Below are 21,871 nucleotides of genomic sequence, written 5' to 3' on the forward strand. Positions count from 1 at the left end.
GTTTCCTAGATTTTGTGATATTTTAAATTTTTTTTTCTTTTAGCGAAGTCTCGCATAATTTATTTTTGTGACGGATTCTTTGAAGAGAAAACACAATTGAAGCAATTTATTAATCCTGGCTGAAAGTCTTCAGAGGCTTAAAATAACCCGAACAACTAAAAAGCCATCTTCTACATTTTGGGTCATTTGAGTGATGTAAAAGACCGCTTGATAGCACAAACGACGTATCGATGAATATTATCTTCATTAGCCGCGCAAAGTATGACGCAGTGCCTTTCTTGTAATCGACAAAATGTGTGCGGAAAAAATTTCCAGTTTTAACGTTTTAGACAAAAGCCAATCGTACCCAATTGGATGACGTCAGAAATGAGGGTCAGGGCAGAAGTTTCAACCGCTAATGTCGATCGAAAAAGTCCCAAAGCCATGTAACTTAGGCCGTCGAGTCTTTCAGGAATGATTCACTTAAGAGATAAGAAATCCGTCTCGTCTTGGGAGTAAGTTCTTGACAAATCTAAATTTCTCAGCAAAATAATAGGATCGCTTTCGTGTAGTGACAATTAATTGATATTCACTACTCTCGCTTCGCCTGGCTCTTAGCAGGTTGTTATTATTTTTTTCTTTTTTTCTTATCACCGGAGGAGGTGAATGAGTAAGAATTGTTTTCTACCTTATTAACGGTGCAATACTAATCTACGGTAAGATAGCTCTCCTGATTAAAAATGATATGGCAGAGATAGGATGTCAATCTTACTTAAGATTGATGTCTATTTATGAATACTCACGCGAACCACATATTTTTTTTTTTTATAGCTAACTTCATTTTTTAATTTTTTTTTCTCCTTAAGATTTTGTTTAAATAATTCGCCTGCGGCATTCCATCAATTTTCACTTCTGATTATGGGGTGTTGGCGAAACTCTCATAAACATTTGGTTTTTAATAGGCAATCAAATATTTATAAAATTGCGTAAGTATATATTTTTAAAATGTTGTATTTGCATTTAAGCAAAAAAAAAAAATTCAAATTTTTAATCATCTACAAAAATTTTCATTTTCAAGTACGAAGTCTACACAACGTTAATAAAAAGTACATTTCTTTGCGAACCATTTTGTTCATAAAACCGTATATCCAGGGGTTTAACACTGCGCTGGTGTAGGCTAGAAAGGTGTAAAATAAGTACACTTCGCGGGGAAACCACTTAGTTCTTGTTGTATCGACAATATCTATAATAACGCATGGTACCCAACATAACGAAAACCCTAAAATGATGATGAAAACAATCTTGGATAGTTTAACTTCCTCCCTGCTCAAAATCGATCTTGAATCGTGTTCCCCTCGCGTGGTTTCATATTCTCGGCGGTGAGTGCGAATTGTGCGTAAAACTCGGGCGTAACACGTAAGGATGACAACAGCGGGGATGATCACGAAGAAAATACTGAAGATAATCGTGAAGAGAAGACTGTGTTCGATGGTGGGGAAAGTCATAACACAAATAGCTTTTGCAGGGTGGAAAACATATCGTGACGAGAGTGAAATAACCAGAGTTCCCATCATGACAGCTGTGAAGAGGCTGACAGCGACAATGATAAGTAAAGTTTTCTGCTTCGTAAAAAATCTTTTGTATAAACGCGGACGAACCACGTTTAAGTTTCGATTTGACGCTGTTAAAGTTATGATTTGAAGCGACTGGAAAACCAACAAGTGAATACTAAATCCTTGAATTTGACAAGCTAATTCACCAAATGGCCAGTGGTCCATAATTAAAGCTCCCAGAGTGAGAGGCATGGCAATTGACGCGAGCAAAATATCTGTCACACACAGTGTAACGATGAACATGTTTGTTATCGTCCGCAGAACTTGCTTTCTGTAGATTGTTATACAAACCAACACATTTCCTCCGAGAGATAATACATTGATGATGAAGAGCAAGCAGATTTCGACGACTTTTTGGGCCAAATTCCGCGATCCCAACGTATTTTCTGGTTCAGTCTCCAAAGAAATATTTGACATCTTTGATCGTGACCCAAAGCCACTGCAAACGAGTGGAAGTTGATGTGTCTGTCTTTGAATTTCCTTAATATCAAGTTTGTGGGCGGGGTAAACATCCTACTTAAAAGAGCAGAAATTTGCATTTCAGTGTCTTAACGAAGCAATTGTTTTCATGCATCACTGCACCCTTATTCAGTTTCTTTCTCCGAGGTGTTCTCGAACCGTCACCTTTGATTTACTGTTACCGAGTCAAATAATTCTGTAGCATCCGTTATCTCCAACGCGACTGAAGGGTGGCCTTTGCTATCAGTTTAATGCTTCTGATCTTTTCTAGAATTTTCTCAAGGAAACTAGTGGTTTAATAATGAGTGACAGGAAATGCGTAATCACGGCTAGAAGGAGGCCGTGCGCGTGGCCCTTCGCGGAAGAAAAGGAAAACTGAGGCATTGACGCGGAACGTGAGACAATGCTGGAGTAAAAATCTGCGTCACGCAACACTACTGGACAAAGATTTAACCAAACACGTTTTGGCGCGGAAAAAAAATGATTTTGAAGTAGAATTGAAATGAAAGGATGACAGACAAATTTTAGGCTTCGTTTCGCTCTTCAGAGCTCTTCCACCCACGATTTGACTAAGAATAACCGATGTCTAATTAGGTCCAGGCCAAACTCGCCTTTTCTAAAACGGCAATTCTAAAACGTAAAGAAAAACCTTCTTGAACAAAAGTCTCAATGAGAGAAAACAATGGCTTGCACTAAATTAGATGAAAGGGTCAAAGTTTTCCATTTTAATTGCAGTCCTTCGCCGCAAAATAACCATTTCTAGACAAGACGATTCAATTTTTGTTTTGTTTTGTTTTTTTTTTTCGGCTGCGGAGGTTAATCTCATAATGAAGCACTATAATTGCTTGTTTTTCTTTGGGCTCATTCTCGCTGTGAAGACCTGTTAACATCCCGGGTGACGCAGGAGTTGCATCGTTGAATTGTCGTTCAGTCAATACCTCAAAACCAGCTGTTACTCGCGTGCTCTAGCTCACGTGTAATTGTATTTCCCCAGGTGAAGTTATATAACTATTTCTGGAAAATGGCGGAAATCGAACTAAGAGCCTTGGTTGGCTTGGCGATCTCGCTTGTGCTCGTTTCAGTCGCTTGGTTGGTAAATGGAAATTTTAGCTGGTAACCGGCATATGTAAATGACAAATCATCTTAAAAATATTGCTTTACTACTTACCATAAGCGGAGAGAAATTACTCAGTCTATTTACAGGTCAATTTCACCACTCATCTAATCAAAGACGTATCAGTCTGACAAAATATAACACGCGTGCATCACCTCATACTACCGGACTACTTAGAGTTACAGCTATTGTTACCAAAAGTGTAGGAGAGCGAAAATGATATAAATACTCAGATGTATATATTATTAGTATTTTACAAGAAAACGTTGCATATGTGACTGAAACGTCTATTGTTGAAAAAGTTAAGTCAAGTAGATTTCGATTTTACACGTACACGTGTCTAAATCGTTACAAATGGTATGAAAAAAAAAACAACATCGATGTCCCTTTCACAAATCACTGTGTACGTAATTCAGCATCTCGAACGATAACTCAACAGCAACCACAGGGAGCCCATAAAATCTGTCTGTGTAGCCAACCGTTGTTTTATAGTGAATGTACCAGATTTACCGTTTGCCTCACCTATAGTGATATATTGCTGACTATATGTACATAAATCATTGATAAGTAAACGTTGAATTACCTTACCTGTGGTGCATAGTCGTCCTTTTGCCTCAAAAAAATGTTTTTTTTTTCAGCGATTTTGAATAAGTCTGATTTCTTTAAATGCATTACATTAACGACGAAATCAGACTTATTCAAAATCGCTAAAAAAAAAAACTATTTTTGAGGCAAAAGGACGACTATGCGCCACCGGTAAAGTAATTCAACGTTTATTTATCAATGATTTTTGTACATAGTCAGATATATATCACTCTAGGTGAGGCAAACTGTAAATCTGGTACATTCACTATAAAACAACGGTCGGCTACACAAACAGACTGTATGGGTCCCCTGTGCAGCAACACTCTTACAAGTTCATTTTCTCGTAATACTCAGTCCCAGGCCTCTGTCTCAAGCCTTCCTGGCTACTGGATCCAGTCCCGTTGTTAAGCTCACATGTGCTATTCTGGGAGAGGTAGGTGAATGACACACACGTCATCTCTACGAGGCAGTAGGCCATACACTTCCACGAAGAGGTCACGTGATATTCCAAATGAATCATGTGACCCGTCAATGCTAAAGGAACGCCGGCTTTTGACACGGGGAGATAGAAGAGAGCGTCCTCGTAATGGATCGCCGATTTTTCTAAGATTTGAGTTTAAATAGGATATCAAATGTGGCACATTGCCTTCATAAGGTATTAAGGTGGCTCAATAAAAACTGACTTCTTTTATATTGTTTTAATTTTCTTCGTAGTGTTTTCCAGATTTCTCATTTACAGTCAATTGGTAGTCAGGAGAAATCTGTTTCGGTCAGGGTTTATCAGATTTAAATCAGTGAACAAAATGATGGAGAAGAGGCCATCATCCAAACAGCTAATGAGCAGGAGAACGATGATATCAAAAAATTTCAATCACAGCCTCTCCAGCGAAAGAAACTGTTGTGTGTTGGGGTTCGATATGACTATGGAGTAATATGTGAATCAGACCAAGTGCTTTGCACATTTGTTTTATTGGAGTGCGATGAACCTAATTAGATAAAATGATATGCATATGGATAATCACATGACTGCGGTAAGGGAAATGCTGACCAATAAAATACAGGTTATCTAGTAGCTGAGGTATTTAATCAAATCGGAACAAACGCTACAGAAGCATTTTCAGACACCGCGGATCCGTGACTAGTAACCAGGCCTCGACGTCTAGGCAGTGGATGAAGGATCTAAGCACAAGATTAAATGACCTGATGTATTCGTTTCAGGATGTGTACGTTAAGGAAAGGTTAATTGCATGCACTGTTGATTTCGTATGATCATGCACTTCCTCATGGAGTTCAAACCCAGCCGGTCCCAGACCTTCAGTTAGTAAAACGGAGCGCAATAGTGAAATTAGCAGCGCGACAGTAGAGACGGAGCGCAAAAAGTGGGAGGCTTGGGTCGAGTCGCGTAGCCTTCCTCCCTATTTGACTCGACCCAAGCCTCCCACTTCAATCGCGCGGACGCTGCTATTGTGCCTTTAGTTTTACTATTGCGTTCACCAACTCAACGCCTGCAACAGACTGGGCACGAAAACGAATTAAGAAACGTTTGAAAAAATCGAAAAACACTTTCCAATAATGGCATTCACCAGCTTGTTGTAAACCGATTCAGAGAAACCAGTGGATTACTTACCAACGCAATATCTTGTTTTCACCTCGGAAGGTGTCGGCTGAAGTTTGTAGACATAATATCCATAGCATTTCCTGACTTGCGCCTTCAATTCTGCAAAGCAGCAATTGCTGTTCCAACTAAAGCAAACAGTTCGGAGCACAACACCCTCCTCCATAGATGGGTGCCCCCCACGAAGCCAACCTGAGGACTGGGTTCCACATGCCCAGGGTTCCGTGCAGGAGCCTGGTAGCTAGCGAGAAATATGTTACAAGGCTTCTCAGTTAGTTGGATTTCTTTACTTTGGAACGGGAATTAGGAGCTCCTTTTTTCGATTTTGAAGAACGTTATGTTTGAGACTTCCACATACCATAAAGTACGTTTTAATTTTAGATGCTTATATTACCAACTTCATAGAGTGGGCTCCAGCATGCAAAGACATATTACCCCATCTTACTCTGACCTCTGAAACATTAAACGACAGAAGGCAAACACTATAACTCTTGACTCTCTGCCCTACCGCTTCCCTCCCCCCTCTATACACACTTTGTATTTCGCTTTGACGCTCCTGAACCAATGCATTTCATAAACTTAAGATCAAACCTGCATTGGGCTCCATGTGGTCTTATCAACAAAGCGATACCATGTTCGTTCATCTATGCCACTGTCATTTTGAGCTGACACTTGGTTATGTATCACATGGGAAGCTGACCTTGTCCCATCAGCTAAGTCTTTGTACTCTGTGCACATCGAGTATTTACCTTGAATAAAATCAAGTGGACGTCCTTTTTAAATTGTTTGGTTATGACTGAATCAGCTGTATACGCCTTGTCCAAGAACATGACACACTAGGCCGGCCAGCCTTCGAGCCCAGACCCTTCGGCCCGGAATCCAGAGCACTGACTATTAGACCACCGAGTCACCCAGTAGAAAAAGGTTTAAATTCTAAGCGTCATAATTGTTACCGAAGTGCTACCTAAAAATTGATCAGAGAACTGTCCGGTTCTTTTACTTACTGTGCAAATTCAATACAAATCTGTGAAAATCAGTGCCATGTTTGTTATTGGCCACACAGTCAATTGTCCACGTGGTATTATTCCAAGGTGCAATAATTGACAGATTCAGTGTCAGGTCGGAGGTGCTGTTTTGAAGGACGACGCCATCTCTGACCCAGGCTACAAACGGTTCAGGGTAGCCGAAAGGCTCTGGACAGACCAAAGTTATGGAACTTTTATCATAAGCGTCCTTTACTGTCTGCTCCACTGGCTTGTTCTTCAGAAGAGCTAGAATGAAAGAGATGTCAAAGAAAGATGAAATCCGTCTTGTCACTAGCAAGGGACAAAAAATGTAAATTCCCCTCTTCCCCCCCTCTCTCTTGAATGAAAGAATGAATAAAGGAATGAATGAAGTAGAAAAAAGAACGAAATTGACTTCGTTTATACCTTACCTCTACTTTCAGAATAAACCTCTACTTCACATAATGTTAGGATCATTCCAGTTCCGTTAAGTCTAATATTTACATATCGTCCTGTTTTCCTCGGTTTGCAATAAAACGAAGCTTTGTGTAAAGTGGCCATCGAGTATAACCCACCACACCTTGGATTTGAGTTGCCATAATCCTCCAAGCCGTTTCCTACGGGGGAAAAACGTAAGTGAGAGCCCTGCGTTTTTCGTTGCAGTCAAGAACTTGGATATTCTTGAAGGGCTCTGATACATTAAGGTTGAGACCATAGCTTTTCAAAATGGAAAAATAAAGTTTATATCGCACGAGAGACTTGGAACTAAACTTAAGGAAAGAGAAAAGCTTATTTTATCTAACGTGAGCATTCAGCTTACCCACATGAATCTCTATGTTGTAGAGCCTATTCATACAACACTCGTCTACCCTGTTGACTATGAAGACCTCTGACACAGGCTGACTTGATCCCAGATCCACTCGCCACCAGGGACCATTTTCTGGTGATGTATGACTACAACTTAACTCATGATAGCGACTCTCAAGATTTCTATCCACTGCACGCTCTGGAGAACCATTCGCTCTCTTGGAGGACTGTGATGCTGATTGACCCGCGGCAATGTTTACTAATAAAGAACAAAACAAAGCAAAACAGAGACAAACAAACAAAGAGTGCTATGAGTCAACTAGTTATGGTTCCGGCAATTCTCAAAGTAAACTAAGGGAATCCGATGTTCTCCTACCCAGACCTTTTACGGCCGAGCGGATACAGTTACACAGTAAGATCTTGGTAAGAGAAAAGGCAACCAATATACCAAAATAATGCTTTAAGACTACATATTTTCCCCCATCCTCATGATTGCTACTCCCTCCTCTCACTCTGTAAACGGCTACTGACCTTTCTCTTCAATCAACCAACAAGCAACATCTCTGGCAACACCCTTACCTCACAACTTGCATTCCTTCTTGCGCCATTTTTAACTTTCTTTCTCTCTACCATGTTGTCTTACTTAACTGGATGCACACCTGCTCACCAACCGGCTTTTCTATTCATCTACCTTCCTTATCATTTTACCCACCTACCTACATTCTCATATAGCCACCAGTCACCTGCCACCTCCATACCCATCTACCTACATTCTCATATAGTCACTTGCCACCTCCATAGCCACCTACCTAAATTCTCATATAGCCACCAGTCACCTGCCACCTCCATACCCATCTACCTACATTCTCATAGAGCCACCAGTCACCTGCCACCTCCATACCCACCTACCTACATTCTCATATAGCCACCAGTCACCTGCCACCTCCGTACCTACCTACCTACATTCCCATATAGCCACCAGCCATCTCCATACCCACCTACCTACATTTTCATATAGCCACCAGCCAACTCCATACCCAACTACCTACATTCTTGTATAGCCACCAGCCACCTCCATACCCACCTACCTACATTCTCATATAGCCACCAGCCACCTCCATACCCACCTACGTACATTGTCAAATAGCCACCAGTCACCTGCCACCTCCATACCCACCTACCTACATTCTCATATAGCCACCAGCTACCTCCATACCCACCTACCTACATTGTCAAATAGCCACCAGTCACCTGCCACCTCCATACCCACCTACCTACATTCTCATATAGCCACCAGCCACCTCCATACCCACCTACCTACATTCTCATATAGCCGCTAGTCACCTGCCACCTCCATACCCATCTACCTACATTCTCATATAACCACCAGTCACCTGCCACCTCCATACCCACCTACCTACATTCTCATATAGCCACCAGTCACCTGCCACCTCTATACCTACCTACCTACATTCTCATATAGCCACCAGCCACCTCCATACCCACCTACCTACATTTTCATATAGCCACTAGCCCCCAGCCAACTCCATACCCACCTACCTACATTCTCGTATAGCCACCAGCCACGAGCCACCTCCATACCCACCTACCTACATTCTTATATAACCACCAGCCACCAGCCACCTCCATACCCACCTACCTACATTCTCGTATAGCCACCAGTCACCTGCCACCCCCATACCCACCTACCTACATTCTGATATAGCCACCAGCGACCTCCGTACCCACCTACCTACATTCTCTTATAGCCACCAGCCACCTCCATACCCACCTACCTACATTCTCATATAGCCACCAGCCACCTCCATACCCACCTACCTACATTGTCAAATAGCCACCAGTCACCTGCCACCTCCATACCCACCTACCTACATTCTCATATAGCCACCAGTCACCTGCCACCTCCATACCTACCTACATTCTCATATAGTCACCTGCCACATCCATACCCAGCTACCTATATTCTCATATAGCCACCAGTCACCTGCCCCCTCCATACCCACTTACCTACATTCTCATATAGCCCCCAGTCACCTGCCACCTCCATACCCATCTACCTACATTCTCATATAGTCACCTGCCACCTCCATACCCACCTACCTACATTCTCATATACCCACTAGTCACCTGCCACCTCCATACCCACCTACCTGCATTCTCATATAGTCACCTCCTACCTCCATACCCACCTACCTACATTTTCATATAGCCACCAGTCACCTGCCACCTCCATACCTACCTACCTACATTCTCATATAGCCACCAGTAACCTGCCACCTCCATACCAACCTACCTACATTCTCATATAGCCACCAGCCACCAGCCGCCTCCCTACCTATTTACCTATATTCTCATATAGCCACCAGCCACCAGCCACCTCCCTACCACCTACCTACATTCTCGTATAGCCACCAGTCACCAGCCTCCTCCATACCTACCTACCTACCTACCTACATTCTCATATAGCCACCAGCCACCAGCCACCAGCCACCACCATACCCACCTACCTACATTCTCGTATAGCCACTAGTCACCAGCCACCTCCATACCCACCTACGTACATTCTCATATAGTCACCAGCCACCTCCATATCCACCTACCTACATTCTCGTATAGCCACCAGCTTTGTTGTCTACCTACGTACACATCTTCATACCCACTTACCTGCATTCTCAAATAGCCACAACCCTTGTCAGTTGTCCACCTACCTACCTACCTACCCCCTTTTCCTACTTACACACATTCCCATATAGATACCAGCCTAATTGCCCACCTCCCTATCTTACAGCTACCTGTCTTCACTTATCCATGGCAGTTTATTCACCTGTTGGATTAGGATTCACGGACATCTCACAGATATTCAGCTTCTTGCTTCTTCCCGCTATTCGGATGTTTACATATCGACCTCTAAGTCCAGGGATGCATTCGAAGGACTTTTCCTGTGAAGACGTCATAGTGTATAGTCCCCCACACTTTTGGTTTGAATTTCCTCTGTTATCGAGATTGTCCCCTTAGGAAAGTGTAAAATGCCAGAAATAAATATAAATCTACAAAACTACTTATGAATCGATAAATGCACACTGCATAAGTAAAATACAGAGATGTTAATGTGTGAGGCGAGACCATGTAATAGGATTGAATTCAACTAGGAGCGAAGGAACACTGACCGACTCTTATTTCAAAATCAGTTAATCCGTCTGCACCGCTAATAATGTTTACCACATCCACAGTGTAGCTCGTCCCCAGATCCACACGCCACCAGGGATCTGTGAGGAGACTGGTTACTGCACACCTTCCTGTTGTTCCTTCAACAGCGAGTGCAGCCACTGAACCATCGTCACCAGACATATAAGCCGGTTGTCTTAATGCCAAGTCAGCTGAGGTAAAAAGATAATTTAATACTTTGATACAATGGAATCTTGAACTCTAAGTTAAGGTTATAACTTAAAATTTAATATACTTTTTAGCTGACGGGGGCCTGGCATTGGGAGGGTTATTTCTCGCGCCATTCCCTCTTCAGGCCAAGATTTAGAGGGTACACGATCCTTTTAAAGTTGAAAAATCTGTTATCAGTCCAGGGTGTCAACTTGCCGAAGAAGGCCGAAAGTTTAAAGTTGTCTACTTTCTCCGTTCCTGGGCCAACTCATTTTCGGATCTAGCTCAGTTCATACCCAGACAATCAAATTCGATTGAATCTTAAGAGTACCTGTCTATTAGCAAATTGACTGTTGCCGGAAATAAACTGTTCGCCAATTGAAATAGTCCAATTAGAAGCAGCTTACAATCGGATTTGTCTATACTGATGATTCAACAGCCAGTGAAATTTGAAAAGCAGATGCTAGGTTCGATTCTCCATCCCTACTCAGAAATTCTTTGTTGTCCCACGCTTGTGTCTAGACCAAAAACGTCTTTTCTAACGAAGAAGGCACTTTCCATGTGGGTCGCCCTACTGCAACTGTACCCTGTTCAAACTGGCAAACAGTTTCGACTGAAATCTGACGCATTTTCGCTGTTCAGCAACATGCGAAGTGTTGCAAATCCAAACCCTTTTGTCTTTACATACCTGGCGCCACTTCCGAGGTTTTTAAAAACAAAATCAATACTCCAGTTCGTATCATAACCTGTATTTGAAAGTCACAAAATATGTTTATCACATAAAAATTTTTATAGAATTCAGAATTTCAAGTATTCTCCTCTAAATGAGTGTAACATGCTTAAAATCACAGAAAACTTTACAAACGAGTTGGCATGGGCCCAAAACTTCTGTGTCAAGAGAAAGCCAGTTTCTCATCAAAGTTTCGGTTTTCATACACAAAATTTGGAAGGAAGTTTTCATAAGCACTCCTAACGTCTCGTGTCTCAAATAGGGGAAATGCACATTGTAGTGTTTGCATCGATTTGAACTCAAATTTCCCTTCAAATCCGTGTTTTTTATCCTCAAAATAACGGAAATCAGAGTACCTTTGGCTGAAGTTTGGACCAACCTTGGTGGCAATTTCGGACTGAATGTCAAATTACATTTATGAATAAGTTGATATAATGAGTAAACGCAAGGCAAAAAAGCTGAACGTCGTCGAGCCAAGGCGGAGTGCGCCGGATAGATGTGACCAAATACAGTTGCGAAAGGCTAAGCTAACTAATACACTTTGTCTCAATCCTCACTGTTTTGCTTGAAGGACTAGAAGAATGAAACATCATAATTTCTTTGGGTTATAAAAGGAACAGAACTTTGTTTCCAAAAGTGAAAAGTTTTTGTACTTACACACACTCTTGTCATTTTGAGCAAGGCCTCCCTCAACATGGTAATTTCAGCCTTCTCTAAAATGGCAACCAAAGAAAACTGCAGATAAATTAGCCTTGGAAAACCTGCGGTTTTAACCACTAGGATTAGCTGGGATATCTAACAATTCTAATTGGTGTAAATGGCCAGTATCATTTGTTATAGTCGAGGCGGTTTGGTTAAGTGATTCTTACAGTCTTACTTTTGTTTTATTGTTTTCAAAATTCCTAAATTCTTAATTTCACAATTGTTATCAATAGCTATGCGAAAGCGCCACGCGCCGCCAACATTTAGCGGTTCTGCCTTTTTAAAACCAGAATTAGTTTAAATAATTCTCATCAACATCCAAAGTTTTTTACCCAGTAACTTAACTTTACTGATTAATTTTGATGTTTTTATGCTGACTGAGGAGATAAACCTAAAATTGAGTGTTACGTAAGACAACATGATTTTAAGAAGACACCTATAAATGGATTATCTATAGAAAACTGATCTACTTACGTTAATGGAGGCCACTATGAATTGGTCATCATTTGATATACCTGTAGATTAACGTGGACTGCTTGCTTGAACGCCGACAACACCCCTTGCATGATAATTAACAGAAAAAAGATTTAACTCCGCTATAGAGAATCTTTTTGGATGATAAATTGAGACATGCAATTCGCAATACCGGTCCATCGTCAAATAACTGTGTGTATCGGTTTTCTCATTAAAACTGCATCTGTGAGAGCATGAAATTTTGATTTTAATTTTTTATAAGATCTTCTTGTTACTTACCATACTAAGCAAGAATCCGTAAACGCTTTCGTCTCTCGCTTTTTCAAGAAAATTAGAAAATTGTAAGCTCTTTAAAAATATACCTTTCAAAAAGTTTCGCACATCTAAATTCGTCTTAGACACTTAATCAGTATTCAATGTTAAAGCTTTAACAACCCAACCATTAATGAGTGTCAATCCCTCGTTCCATCGCTCTAACAAAGGCTAGCGCTTTGAACATCAGCTTTGGGAACCCTTTATATCCGCAAACCCAGTTGATAAAAACAAACCATCTCGTATTTCCCTCCTATGACGTAGCACCATAATTTCTTTAAGAACTTACTTCCTTCAATTTCTGATTGTGCTGAATACCTTTTGCATAGCCTAATTTTTTAGTAACCAGGTTTAGAAACTCAGTGAAAATAAAAGGAGTGTATTAAGCTTACAGGAATTCTGCACGTCTTCGTCTTTGGATTGAGAACCCTCTTGATGTATAACTATCAATGATTAATCCATGTATGAATTTCTAATTACCTTTAAAAAACAATAGACAACATATTTCAACCAGTCCGGCGCACCTTAGACCTTCTAAGACAAGTACTTCCAATTTCAAACAAAAGCATCCGACTTTAGACACGAGTGTCTGTTTTTGGACACACATCCAGCAGAATTCCTATTGTTCTCGCGATGTTTACCCGCAGTGGCAAAAGTAATATAGATCTGAAATATTTATGGGGAAGCATAATCAGAGAGGCTCTCATTGGTCGAAGAGCACACGCGCTTTCCTCCGAAGGGAATACTGCCTCAGCTCAATAACTTGTCAAGGCGTCATGCCAGCGTCATTGAACTGTTTTAACCGATATAGCTGCCAAAATGTGGTTCCTTCATAAACTCTTGAAATTTTGCTGGTTCTGTTATTCCTTTATGTGTTTTGTTTTCGCTTTTATTTCGCTTTGTTTTTCTTTTAATTTTTTGTTTACTTTTGTTTTGTTTTTGTGGGTGTATCGAGTCTATTTTTGTTATTTCATTCAAAATCTTTAAAGTTATCAACAACTGAGAAGTGTTTAACTAATTTTGGTGGCCAACAGCAGATAGAATTAAAAAGCCTACGATGCAAAACAATCGAAATACAACATAGTTCAATCAATCGGGAGGTGCTGATAGGAAAAAACCTTCAACAAGGACCTTTTAATAATTACCTATACTAGCGTACTTTGGGTGTCAGTCTCTTGGCAAAACAAAAGGTGTCATCACAAAATTGCAGGATATCAATATTTCAATTTTCTTTCCTGCGCTAAATTTTTTCCTTCAATGTATGGTTTTAAGAGGAAATGCTTCCGCGAAATACATTAACTTGCCAAAATAATTTCACTCCAGCGATCTCTTAGATCTAAATGGTAGCGCTAAATTATCAAGCATTAATTACAAGTAAGTCATACAGCAATAAAATTGTGCCAAAGGTGCTCCGACTTGCGAAGATTGTATTTCACAATCATAACCTAAAGTTTATGAAAGCCACTCCCAGACCAGAATTAGAAGATAAGTAGGTATGAAACTGAATAATTCCTCTCTTGTTATCAGAATAAGTTTTAAAAATAACATCGTTAAAGTTGGTGGTGATCACCAGCGAAGATTATTTATACACAGAACGTCATCAACAACTTAACAACAGAATTATACAAGGATGAAGCACGTTTCAGTGATCCGAACGCTACCAGAAAAACAATTTAAATACCTTTCTCAATTTGTCCCTCTGCCTATAAATCGATTCTTTTCAAGCAAATTTGAGAGAAGATGACAGGGATGATTATTTCGTATAAAACAAAGCATTATAATTTTACTTTGAAGGAAGCCAATAAGAGGACAGGAACATTGTGGGCTTGCAACCATCTGGTATAGCATTGAGTGAGTCTCAACCAATGGCAGTTTAAACAGTTTTGAGCTAATTTTAAACCTATTTTATGTTATAATCATTACCTTTCGTTGAAACCGCTTTATCTTAGTTTTACGTAGCCTTGTGGGCCAGTTTTGGCCCATTCTTCTCTAATTTAGGGTTCTTAAAAGCGAGTTGGGACCTTAAGAGGCTGTCCACAAGAAAATCATGCAAACTATGCAGAAGGTGCTACAGGCTAGATCACAGAATTGGATTATATTCTGTGTGTAAGTATACTTGGGTGCACTATTTTCAAATATGTAATGATTGGGGTCTAAGCTCCTTTTCTTTGTGTATACAAAGGGGGCCCCCTCGGGAGATCATTTTTACTGTTATAGAAGGCCGAAATTTCCTGAAGTTTAGATGTCTCGGTCATCAATAATTTACGACATGAGTGATAAATGAGTGGCCGGCGGTCTAACTGAATGATTTAACTTCGAATACACGTATAAACCAGAAAGATTGAGGCTTTTTACTTCTCGTGATCGTGTACTAACCGAAGGACAGTTCAACGTTTTTCTGGAAGCTAGAAAAATGTTGCATTTTTAAAATTTATATAGACAGGTAAAAACGAACGATGTAATATCCCGACGTTTCGGGGACTTCATGACGCCATTATCAAGGGTACGTGCAGAGCTGTATCGCACAGGTGACGTGCGATACAGGGAGCTATGTTGGTTAAACACGTGGGCATTTATATGCCCGCGTGGATAGCCATAAGAGCACGTCATCTTCAGTACGCAAGCACTACGACAACGACCACGCAGGTGCTGTCCCTGAGGACCTTCTTAGCTGTTTCAAAGTTCTCAAGAAGTGCATGAACAAATTCGATTGTCTTGTCAACGAGATGCTTTACATCAAACAATTAACACCGAGTTTGAACGTGCAAACGGATTCTATCCGTGCTAAAGTATTTGTGTAGCTACCTCCCCTATGCAAATTAGTTGTAACTCTTGAACTTGCATTTGTTAATTTTATTTTCATTCGTACCCTTGATAATGGCGTCATGAAGTCGCCGAAACGTCGGGATATTATATCGTTCGTTTTTACCTGTCTATGTATTACTAAATCTTTGTTAATTTTTAAAATTATTTCTAAAATTTCTCGCAAACCTTACAACAAATCTAATATAGGTTCTGTTAAGAGAATAACCTTGAGTTTTGTTGTACGCTTTCAAAAGTCTGGGTATTGTGAAATTATGGACACTTCAGCCTCGGAACTATGACAAAATATGAGCCAACACAATCGTTTTATTAAAAATTGCCAAAAACTGTAAGGAACAGGATACTTAATTTATCGCTTAAAAACACAACATGACACTTGAAATACATACCTATGTGGCTGAGAAAGGCTAAAAGGAATAATTTTCCCGCTGTGATCCCAGTAAAAAATCTTCTCTCTTCGACGAAGTGACGTTACTTCGTCGTGTAACTCGATAAGTCATAACCTGTCTCGTTAATATTTTCCCGCTATCAGAACGATTAAAAGTAACTTTCACCTCCAAAAATACTATTTCTTTTGCTTGAAGGACGGAAAATATATTTTTCGATTGTCTTCATGCGTCTTATAATCCGATAGAAACTACGACTTACAAACATGTAATGATAGTGTTCTACTTACCACCATCTTTGCTTCGAGCCCGCGAACCAAGAGGTCTGCGATTTTCCCTATGTAGATTGCTTTGGCGGGAAAGCGCGAAAGTTCAGTTCAGCTGTAAAAACATTTGAATTCATACACGAAGTTGCTACTCCATAATGTAGAAGACAGGGTCAGATGCTGGCTTAACATTTTCTTCTATGGCTGCAAGTCTAACTTGCTAGATTTCGAAACACTCGTCGATATCATGTGGCAATTCGAAGTACAATCGCAACATCAAAGAGTACTTGCCACTTCGTAGTTGCAGGAGAGAGATAACTAGTCAACCTCAACGGTTGAAAACATCTCAAGCAAATATCAAAGGTAAATGGCAGCTGATACTTTTGAGTGCTGGGTTATTTGATGAAGATGGTGAAACGCTCACAATCCGTCCCCTGCACAGAGATATTTTTGGCACTATCTGAAATTCGAGTAGATCAGTTACAAACTGCTATCATCCACTTCATGTTCGAAACAGGGCTAAGCCTGAAAGAGGCATTTCGTTTGACATTTCCAAAGAGATTCAAGTTTACTGGGGAGTTCTTGTTTTTTAAATTCTGGGAATATACATTAGGTGCAGAAATTACATTTAGAAGAAAGAGGGAAATAGAAACACAAATACTTCAGGTGAGTATATATTAATCTCAAAAGTGGTTCAGTTGGTCACACGAATTCAATAATTCAGCAAAGTCTGAATTATTGAACGACGGAGTTTATCCGCTCAGCTCCTTGTCCTTGTGGTAGGGTAGATCCAGTGGTTCGCCAGTTGAATATACCTTGGAAGAAAGCTGCACTAAGCATAGGGGGCCCATACAATCTGTTTGTGTAGTCGACCGTTGTTTTATAGTGAATGTACCAAATTTACTGTTTGCCTCACCTAGAGTGATATATTGCTGAGTATGTACATAAATCATTGATAAATAAACGTTGAATTACTTTACCTGTGGTGCATAGTCGTCCTTTTGCCTCAAAAATGTTTTTTATTTTTAGCGATTTTGAATAGGTCTGATTTCGTCGTTAATGTAATGCATTAAAGAAAGACAAGGGTGGAAGCCTTGTTTTGAAAGGGTTGAAGCGCCCGAGCGATTTTGACCCCGAAAATCGCATCGCTCCGCTTTCAAACTTCGCAGCACTAAGGTCAAAAGATGCACGATTCTCCTGGGTTTGATCGTAAACAGCACGCTCGGTTAGCTTTCAAATATACTGCAAGTTACTGAAGGGGCGGAGGTTTAGGAATGATGTATCTTTCCCAGATTTAAGGCGCAAATCTACAAGAGCATCCTTCCATTTTAATAGAAAATGACCTAATGCAAGAGAAGAATTTAAAATGAATGTCATTGTGGGTAAGAGTTCAGCCAAGCGGGCTACTACCGTTGGTGTCGGCATGGGATCGAGGCTACAAGTCTTTTTAGTAGTCTTTCGTACTATTGCACCAACCTCGTCGTGCGAGAGTTGCCGGAAATTTGGAATTTTTTCTCTTCCCCAACAACTGGGTCATCGGGTACTGTAACGTTCTCCTCAAGAGTAATTTCAGAGGAGAACAAAACTAATATAACTACTCAAATGTATACATTGTTAGTATTTTACAACAAACGTTGCTTATGTGACTGAACCGTCTATTCTTAAGAAAAATTAATTCAAGTAGATTCGATTTAACACGTGTCAGGAGCCCATTACCGTTACGTGTCTAAATCGTTACAAATGGTATGAAAAAAAAAAAAACGCTGTCCCTTTCATAAATCACTGTGTGCGTAATTCAGCATCTCCAGCGATAAATCAACAGCGACTTTATGACAAGTTCACCTTCTCGTAATACTCAGTCCCAAGCCTCTCTCTCAAGCCTTCCTGGCTACTGGATCTAGTCTTGTTGTTAAGCACACACGTGCTATTCTGGGAGAGGTAGGTGAATGACACACACGTCGTCTCTACGAGGCAGTAGGCCATACATTTCCATGAAGAGCTCACGTGATATTCCAAATGAATCATGTGACCCGTCAGTTCTAAAGGAACGCCAGCTTTTGACACGGGGAGATGGAAGAGAGCGTCCTCATAATGGATCGTCGATTTTTCTAAGAATTGAGTATAAATATGAAATTAAACGTGGCATATTGCCTTCATAGGGTATTAAGGTGGCTCAATAAATTGACTTCTGTGATATTGTTTCAGCTTTGGGAAACGTTTGAAAACATCGGAAAAGACTTACCAGTAATGGCATTCACCGGCTCGTTGTAAACCGATTCAGAGAAACCAGCGGATTACTTACCAACGCAATATCTTGTTTTCACTTCGAAAGATGTCGGCTGAAGTTTGTACACATAATATCCATAGCATTTCCTGACTTGCGCCTTCAATTCTGCAAAGCAGCAATTGCTGTTCCAACTAAAGCAAACAGTTCGGAGCACAACACCCTCCTCCATAGATGGGTGCCCCCCACGAAGCCAACCTGAGGACTGGGTTCCACATGCCCAGGGTTCCGTGCAAGAGCCTGGTACCTAGCGAGAAATATGTTACAAGGCTTGCCAGATAGTTGAATTTCTTTACCTTGGAACGGGAATTAGGCGCTACTTATTTCGATTTTGAAGAATGTTATGTTTGAGACTTCCACATACCATAAAGTACGTTTTCATTTTAGATGCTTATATTACCAACTTCATAGAGTGGGCTCGAGCATGCCAAGACATATTACCCCATCTTACTCTGACCTCTGAAACATTAAACGACAGAAGGCAAACACTATAACTCTTGACTTACTGCCCTACCGCTTCCCTCCCCCCTCCATACACTCTTTTTATTTCGCCTTGACGCCTCTGAACCAATGCATTTCGTAAACTTAAGATCAAACCTGCATTGGGCTCCATGTGGTCTTATCAACAAAGCGATACCATGTTCGTTCATCTATGCCATTGTCATTTTGAGCTGACACTTCGTTATGTATCACATGGGAAGCTGACCTTGTCCCATCAGCTAAGTCTTTGTACTCTGTGCACATCGAGTATTTATCTTGAATAAAATCAAGTGGAAGTCCTTTTAAAATGTTTGGTTATCACTGAATCAGCTGTATACGCCTTGTCCAAGAACATGACACACTGGGCCGGCCAGCCTTCGAACGCAGACCCTTCGGTCCGGAATCCGGAGCACTGACTATTAGACCACCGTGACACCCAGTAGAAAAAGGTTTAAATTCTAAGCGTCATAATTGTTACCGAAGTGCTACCTAAAAATTGAGCAGAAAACTGTCCGGTTCTTCTACTTACTGTGCAAATTCAATACAAATGTGTGAAAATCAGTGCCATGTTTGTTATTGGCCACACAATCAACTGTCCACGTGGTATTATTGGATATTATATTATCCAAGGTGCAATGATTGACAGATTCAGTGTCAGGTCGGAGGTGCTGTTTTGAAGGACGACGCCATCTCTTACCCAGGCTACAAACGGTTCAGGGTAGCCGAAAGGCTCTGGACAGACCAAAGTTATGGAACTTTTATCATAAGCGTCCTTTACTGTCTGCTCCACTGGCTTGTTCCTCAGAAGAGCTAGAATGAAAGAGATGTTAAAGAAAGATGAAATCCGTTTTGTCACGAGCAAAGGACAAAAAAATGTGAATTCCCCTCTTCTTCCCCTCTCTCTTCAATGAAAGAATGAATAAATAAATGAATGAAGTAGAAAAAAGAGCGAAATCGACTTCGTTTATACCTTACCTCTACTTTCAGAATAAACCTCCACTTCGCATAATGTTAGGAACATTTCATTTCCGTCAAGTCTGATGTTTACATATCGTCCTGTTTTCCTCGGTTTGCAATAAAACGAAGGTTTGTGTAAAGTGGCCATCGAGTATAATCCACCACACCTTGGATTTGAGTTGCCATAATCCTCCAAACCGTCTCCTAAGGGGGAAAAACTTAAGTGAGAGCCCTGCGTGTTTGGTTGCAGTCAAGAACTTGGATATTCTTTAGGGGCTGTGTGATATATTTAAAAGGTTGAGACCATAGCTTTTCAAAATGGCAAAAATAAAATTTATGTCGCACGAGAGACTTGGAACTAAAAGTAAGGAAAAAGAAAAACTTATTTTATCCAACGGAAGCATTGAGCTTACCCACATGGATCTCTATGTTGTAGAGCCTATTCATGCAACACTCGGCTACCCTGTTGAGTATGAACACTTCTGACACAGGCTGACTTGATCCCAGATCCACTCGCCACTAGGGATCATTTTCTGCTAATGTATGAGTGCAACTTAACCCATCATAGCGACTGTCAAGATTTCTATCCACTGCACGCTCTGACGAACCATTCCAGCCCGTGGTGGACTGGTTTGTTGATCGATCCGCGGCAATGTTTACTGATAAAAAACAAAAAAAAACAAAAAAACAGAAATAAACAAACAAAGAGTGCTACAGAGTTAAGTAGTTATGGTTCCGGTAATTCTCAAAGCAAACAAAGGTAGTCCGATGGTCTCGTTCCCAGACCTTTCACGGCCAAGCGGATACAATTACACGGTAAGATCTGGGTAGGAGAAAAGGCAACCAATATACCAAAATAATGCTTTAAGACTAAATATTTTCCCCCATCGTTATGATTGATATCCCCGTCTCACTCCGTAAATGGCTACTGACCTTTCTCTTCGAACCACCAACAACCAACATCTCTGGCAACACCCCTACCTAACCACTTGCATTCCTTCTTATTGCGCCATTTAATTTCTTTCTCACTACCTTGTTGTCTTACTCCACTGGGTGCACACCTGCTCAGCAGCCGGCCTTTGTATTCATCTACCTTCCTTATCATCTTACCCACCTACCTACACTCTCATATAGCAACTAGTCACCTGCCACCGCCATACCCACCTACGTACATTCTCATATAGCCACCAGTTACAAGCCACCTCCATACCCACCTACCTACAATCTCGTATAGCCACCAGCCACCAGCCGCCTCCATACCCAGCTACCTACATTTTCATGTAGGCACCAGTCACCAGCCACCTACATACCCACCTACTTACATTCTCATATAGTCACAGTCACCAGTTACCTCCATACCCACCTACCTACATTCTGATATAGCCACCAGTCACCAGTCACCAGCCACCGCCATACCCACTTACCTTCATTCTCATTTAGCCACTAGCCACCCGCCACCTCCTTATCCACCTACCTTCATTCTCGTATAGCCACCAGCTTTGTTTTCCACCTACCCACACTTCTTCATACCCACTTACCTGCATTTTCAAGTAGCCACAACCCTTTTCAGTTGTCGACCTACCTACCTACCTGCGTTTCCTACCTACACACATTGTAATGGTATAGACACCAGCCTCATTGCCCACCTCCGTATCATCACTGCCTGTCTACACTTGTACATAGCAGATTATTCACCTGTTGGATTAGGATTTACGGACACCTCACAGATTTTCAGCTTCTTGTTGTTTCCCGCTATTCGGATGTTTACATATTGACCTCTAATTCCAGGGGTGCATTCGAAGGATTTTTCCTGTGAAGACGTCATAGTGTATAGTCCCCCACACTTTTGGTTTGAATTTCCTCCGTTATCGAGACTGTCCCCTTA

The 21,871-nt window shown here is 40.9% G+C and overlaps 2 protein-coding genes and 1 pseudogene across 11 annotated transcripts; all 3 read right to left on the reverse strand.

The window, feature by feature from the left end:
* Positions 1-1,007: 1,007 nt before the first annotated feature.
* On the reverse strand, positions 1,008-2,009 carry LOC148736674 (melatonin receptor type 1B-B-like). Its single transcript, XM_088748742.1, has one exon. The coding sequence runs from the start codon at positions 2,007-2,009 to the stop codon at positions 1,053-1,055; it is 957 nt and encodes a 318-aa protein (XP_088604868.1). The 3' UTR covers positions 1,008-1,052.
* Positions 2,010-2,011: 2 nt separating this feature from the next.
* Positions 2,012-15,974, reverse strand: LOC148736675 (uncharacterized). Of its 9 annotated transcripts, none has more exons than XM_088748737.1 (13): positions 14,472-15,971; positions 12,758-12,795; positions 12,479-12,563; positions 11,960-12,015; positions 11,261-11,318; positions 10,365-10,574; positions 10,022-10,207; positions 7,190-7,435; positions 6,801-6,986; positions 6,370-6,636; positions 5,957-6,114; positions 5,378-5,606; positions 3,917-4,353 (listed from the first exon to the last, which is right to left on the reverse strand). In XM_088748737.1, the coding sequence occupies exons 4-13, from the start codon at positions 11,996-11,998 to the stop codon at positions 4,076-4,078; spliced, it is 1,857 nt and encodes a 618-aa protein (XP_088604863.1). In that variant the 5' UTR covers positions 11,999-12,015; positions 12,479-12,563; positions 12,758-12,795; positions 14,472-15,971; the 3' UTR covers positions 3,917-4,075. The 9 variants fall into 9 exon arrangements, with proteins under 9 accessions (XP_088604865.1, XP_088604864.1, XP_088604863.1 ...); XM_088748735.1 differs by adding an exon at positions 13,183-13,270 and having other exon boundaries at positions 12,479-12,795; XM_088748736.1 differs by having other exon boundaries at positions 13,183-15,971.
* Positions 15,975-17,573: 1,599 nt separating this feature from the next.
* On the reverse strand, positions 17,574-21,868 carry LOC148736676 (uncharacterized; annotated as a pseudogene). The gene is made up of 7 exons (XR_015996760.1): positions 21,682-21,868; positions 20,400-20,645; positions 20,005-20,190; positions 19,559-19,839; positions 19,147-19,304; positions 18,568-18,796; positions 17,574-18,373 (listed from the first exon to the last, which is right to left on the reverse strand). The product of XR_015996760.1 is annotated as an uncharacterized LOC148736676 (transcript).
* Positions 21,869-21,871: the final 3 nt, after the last annotated feature.

The sequence above is a fragment of the Stylophora pistillata genome, chromosome 2, assembly GCF_964205215.1.
Source record: "Stylophora pistillata chromosome 2, jaStyPist1.2, whole genome shotgun sequence".
In the NCBI taxonomy this organism is placed as follows: domain Eukaryota; kingdom Metazoa; phylum Cnidaria; class Anthozoa; order Scleractinia; family Pocilloporidae; genus Stylophora; species Stylophora pistillata.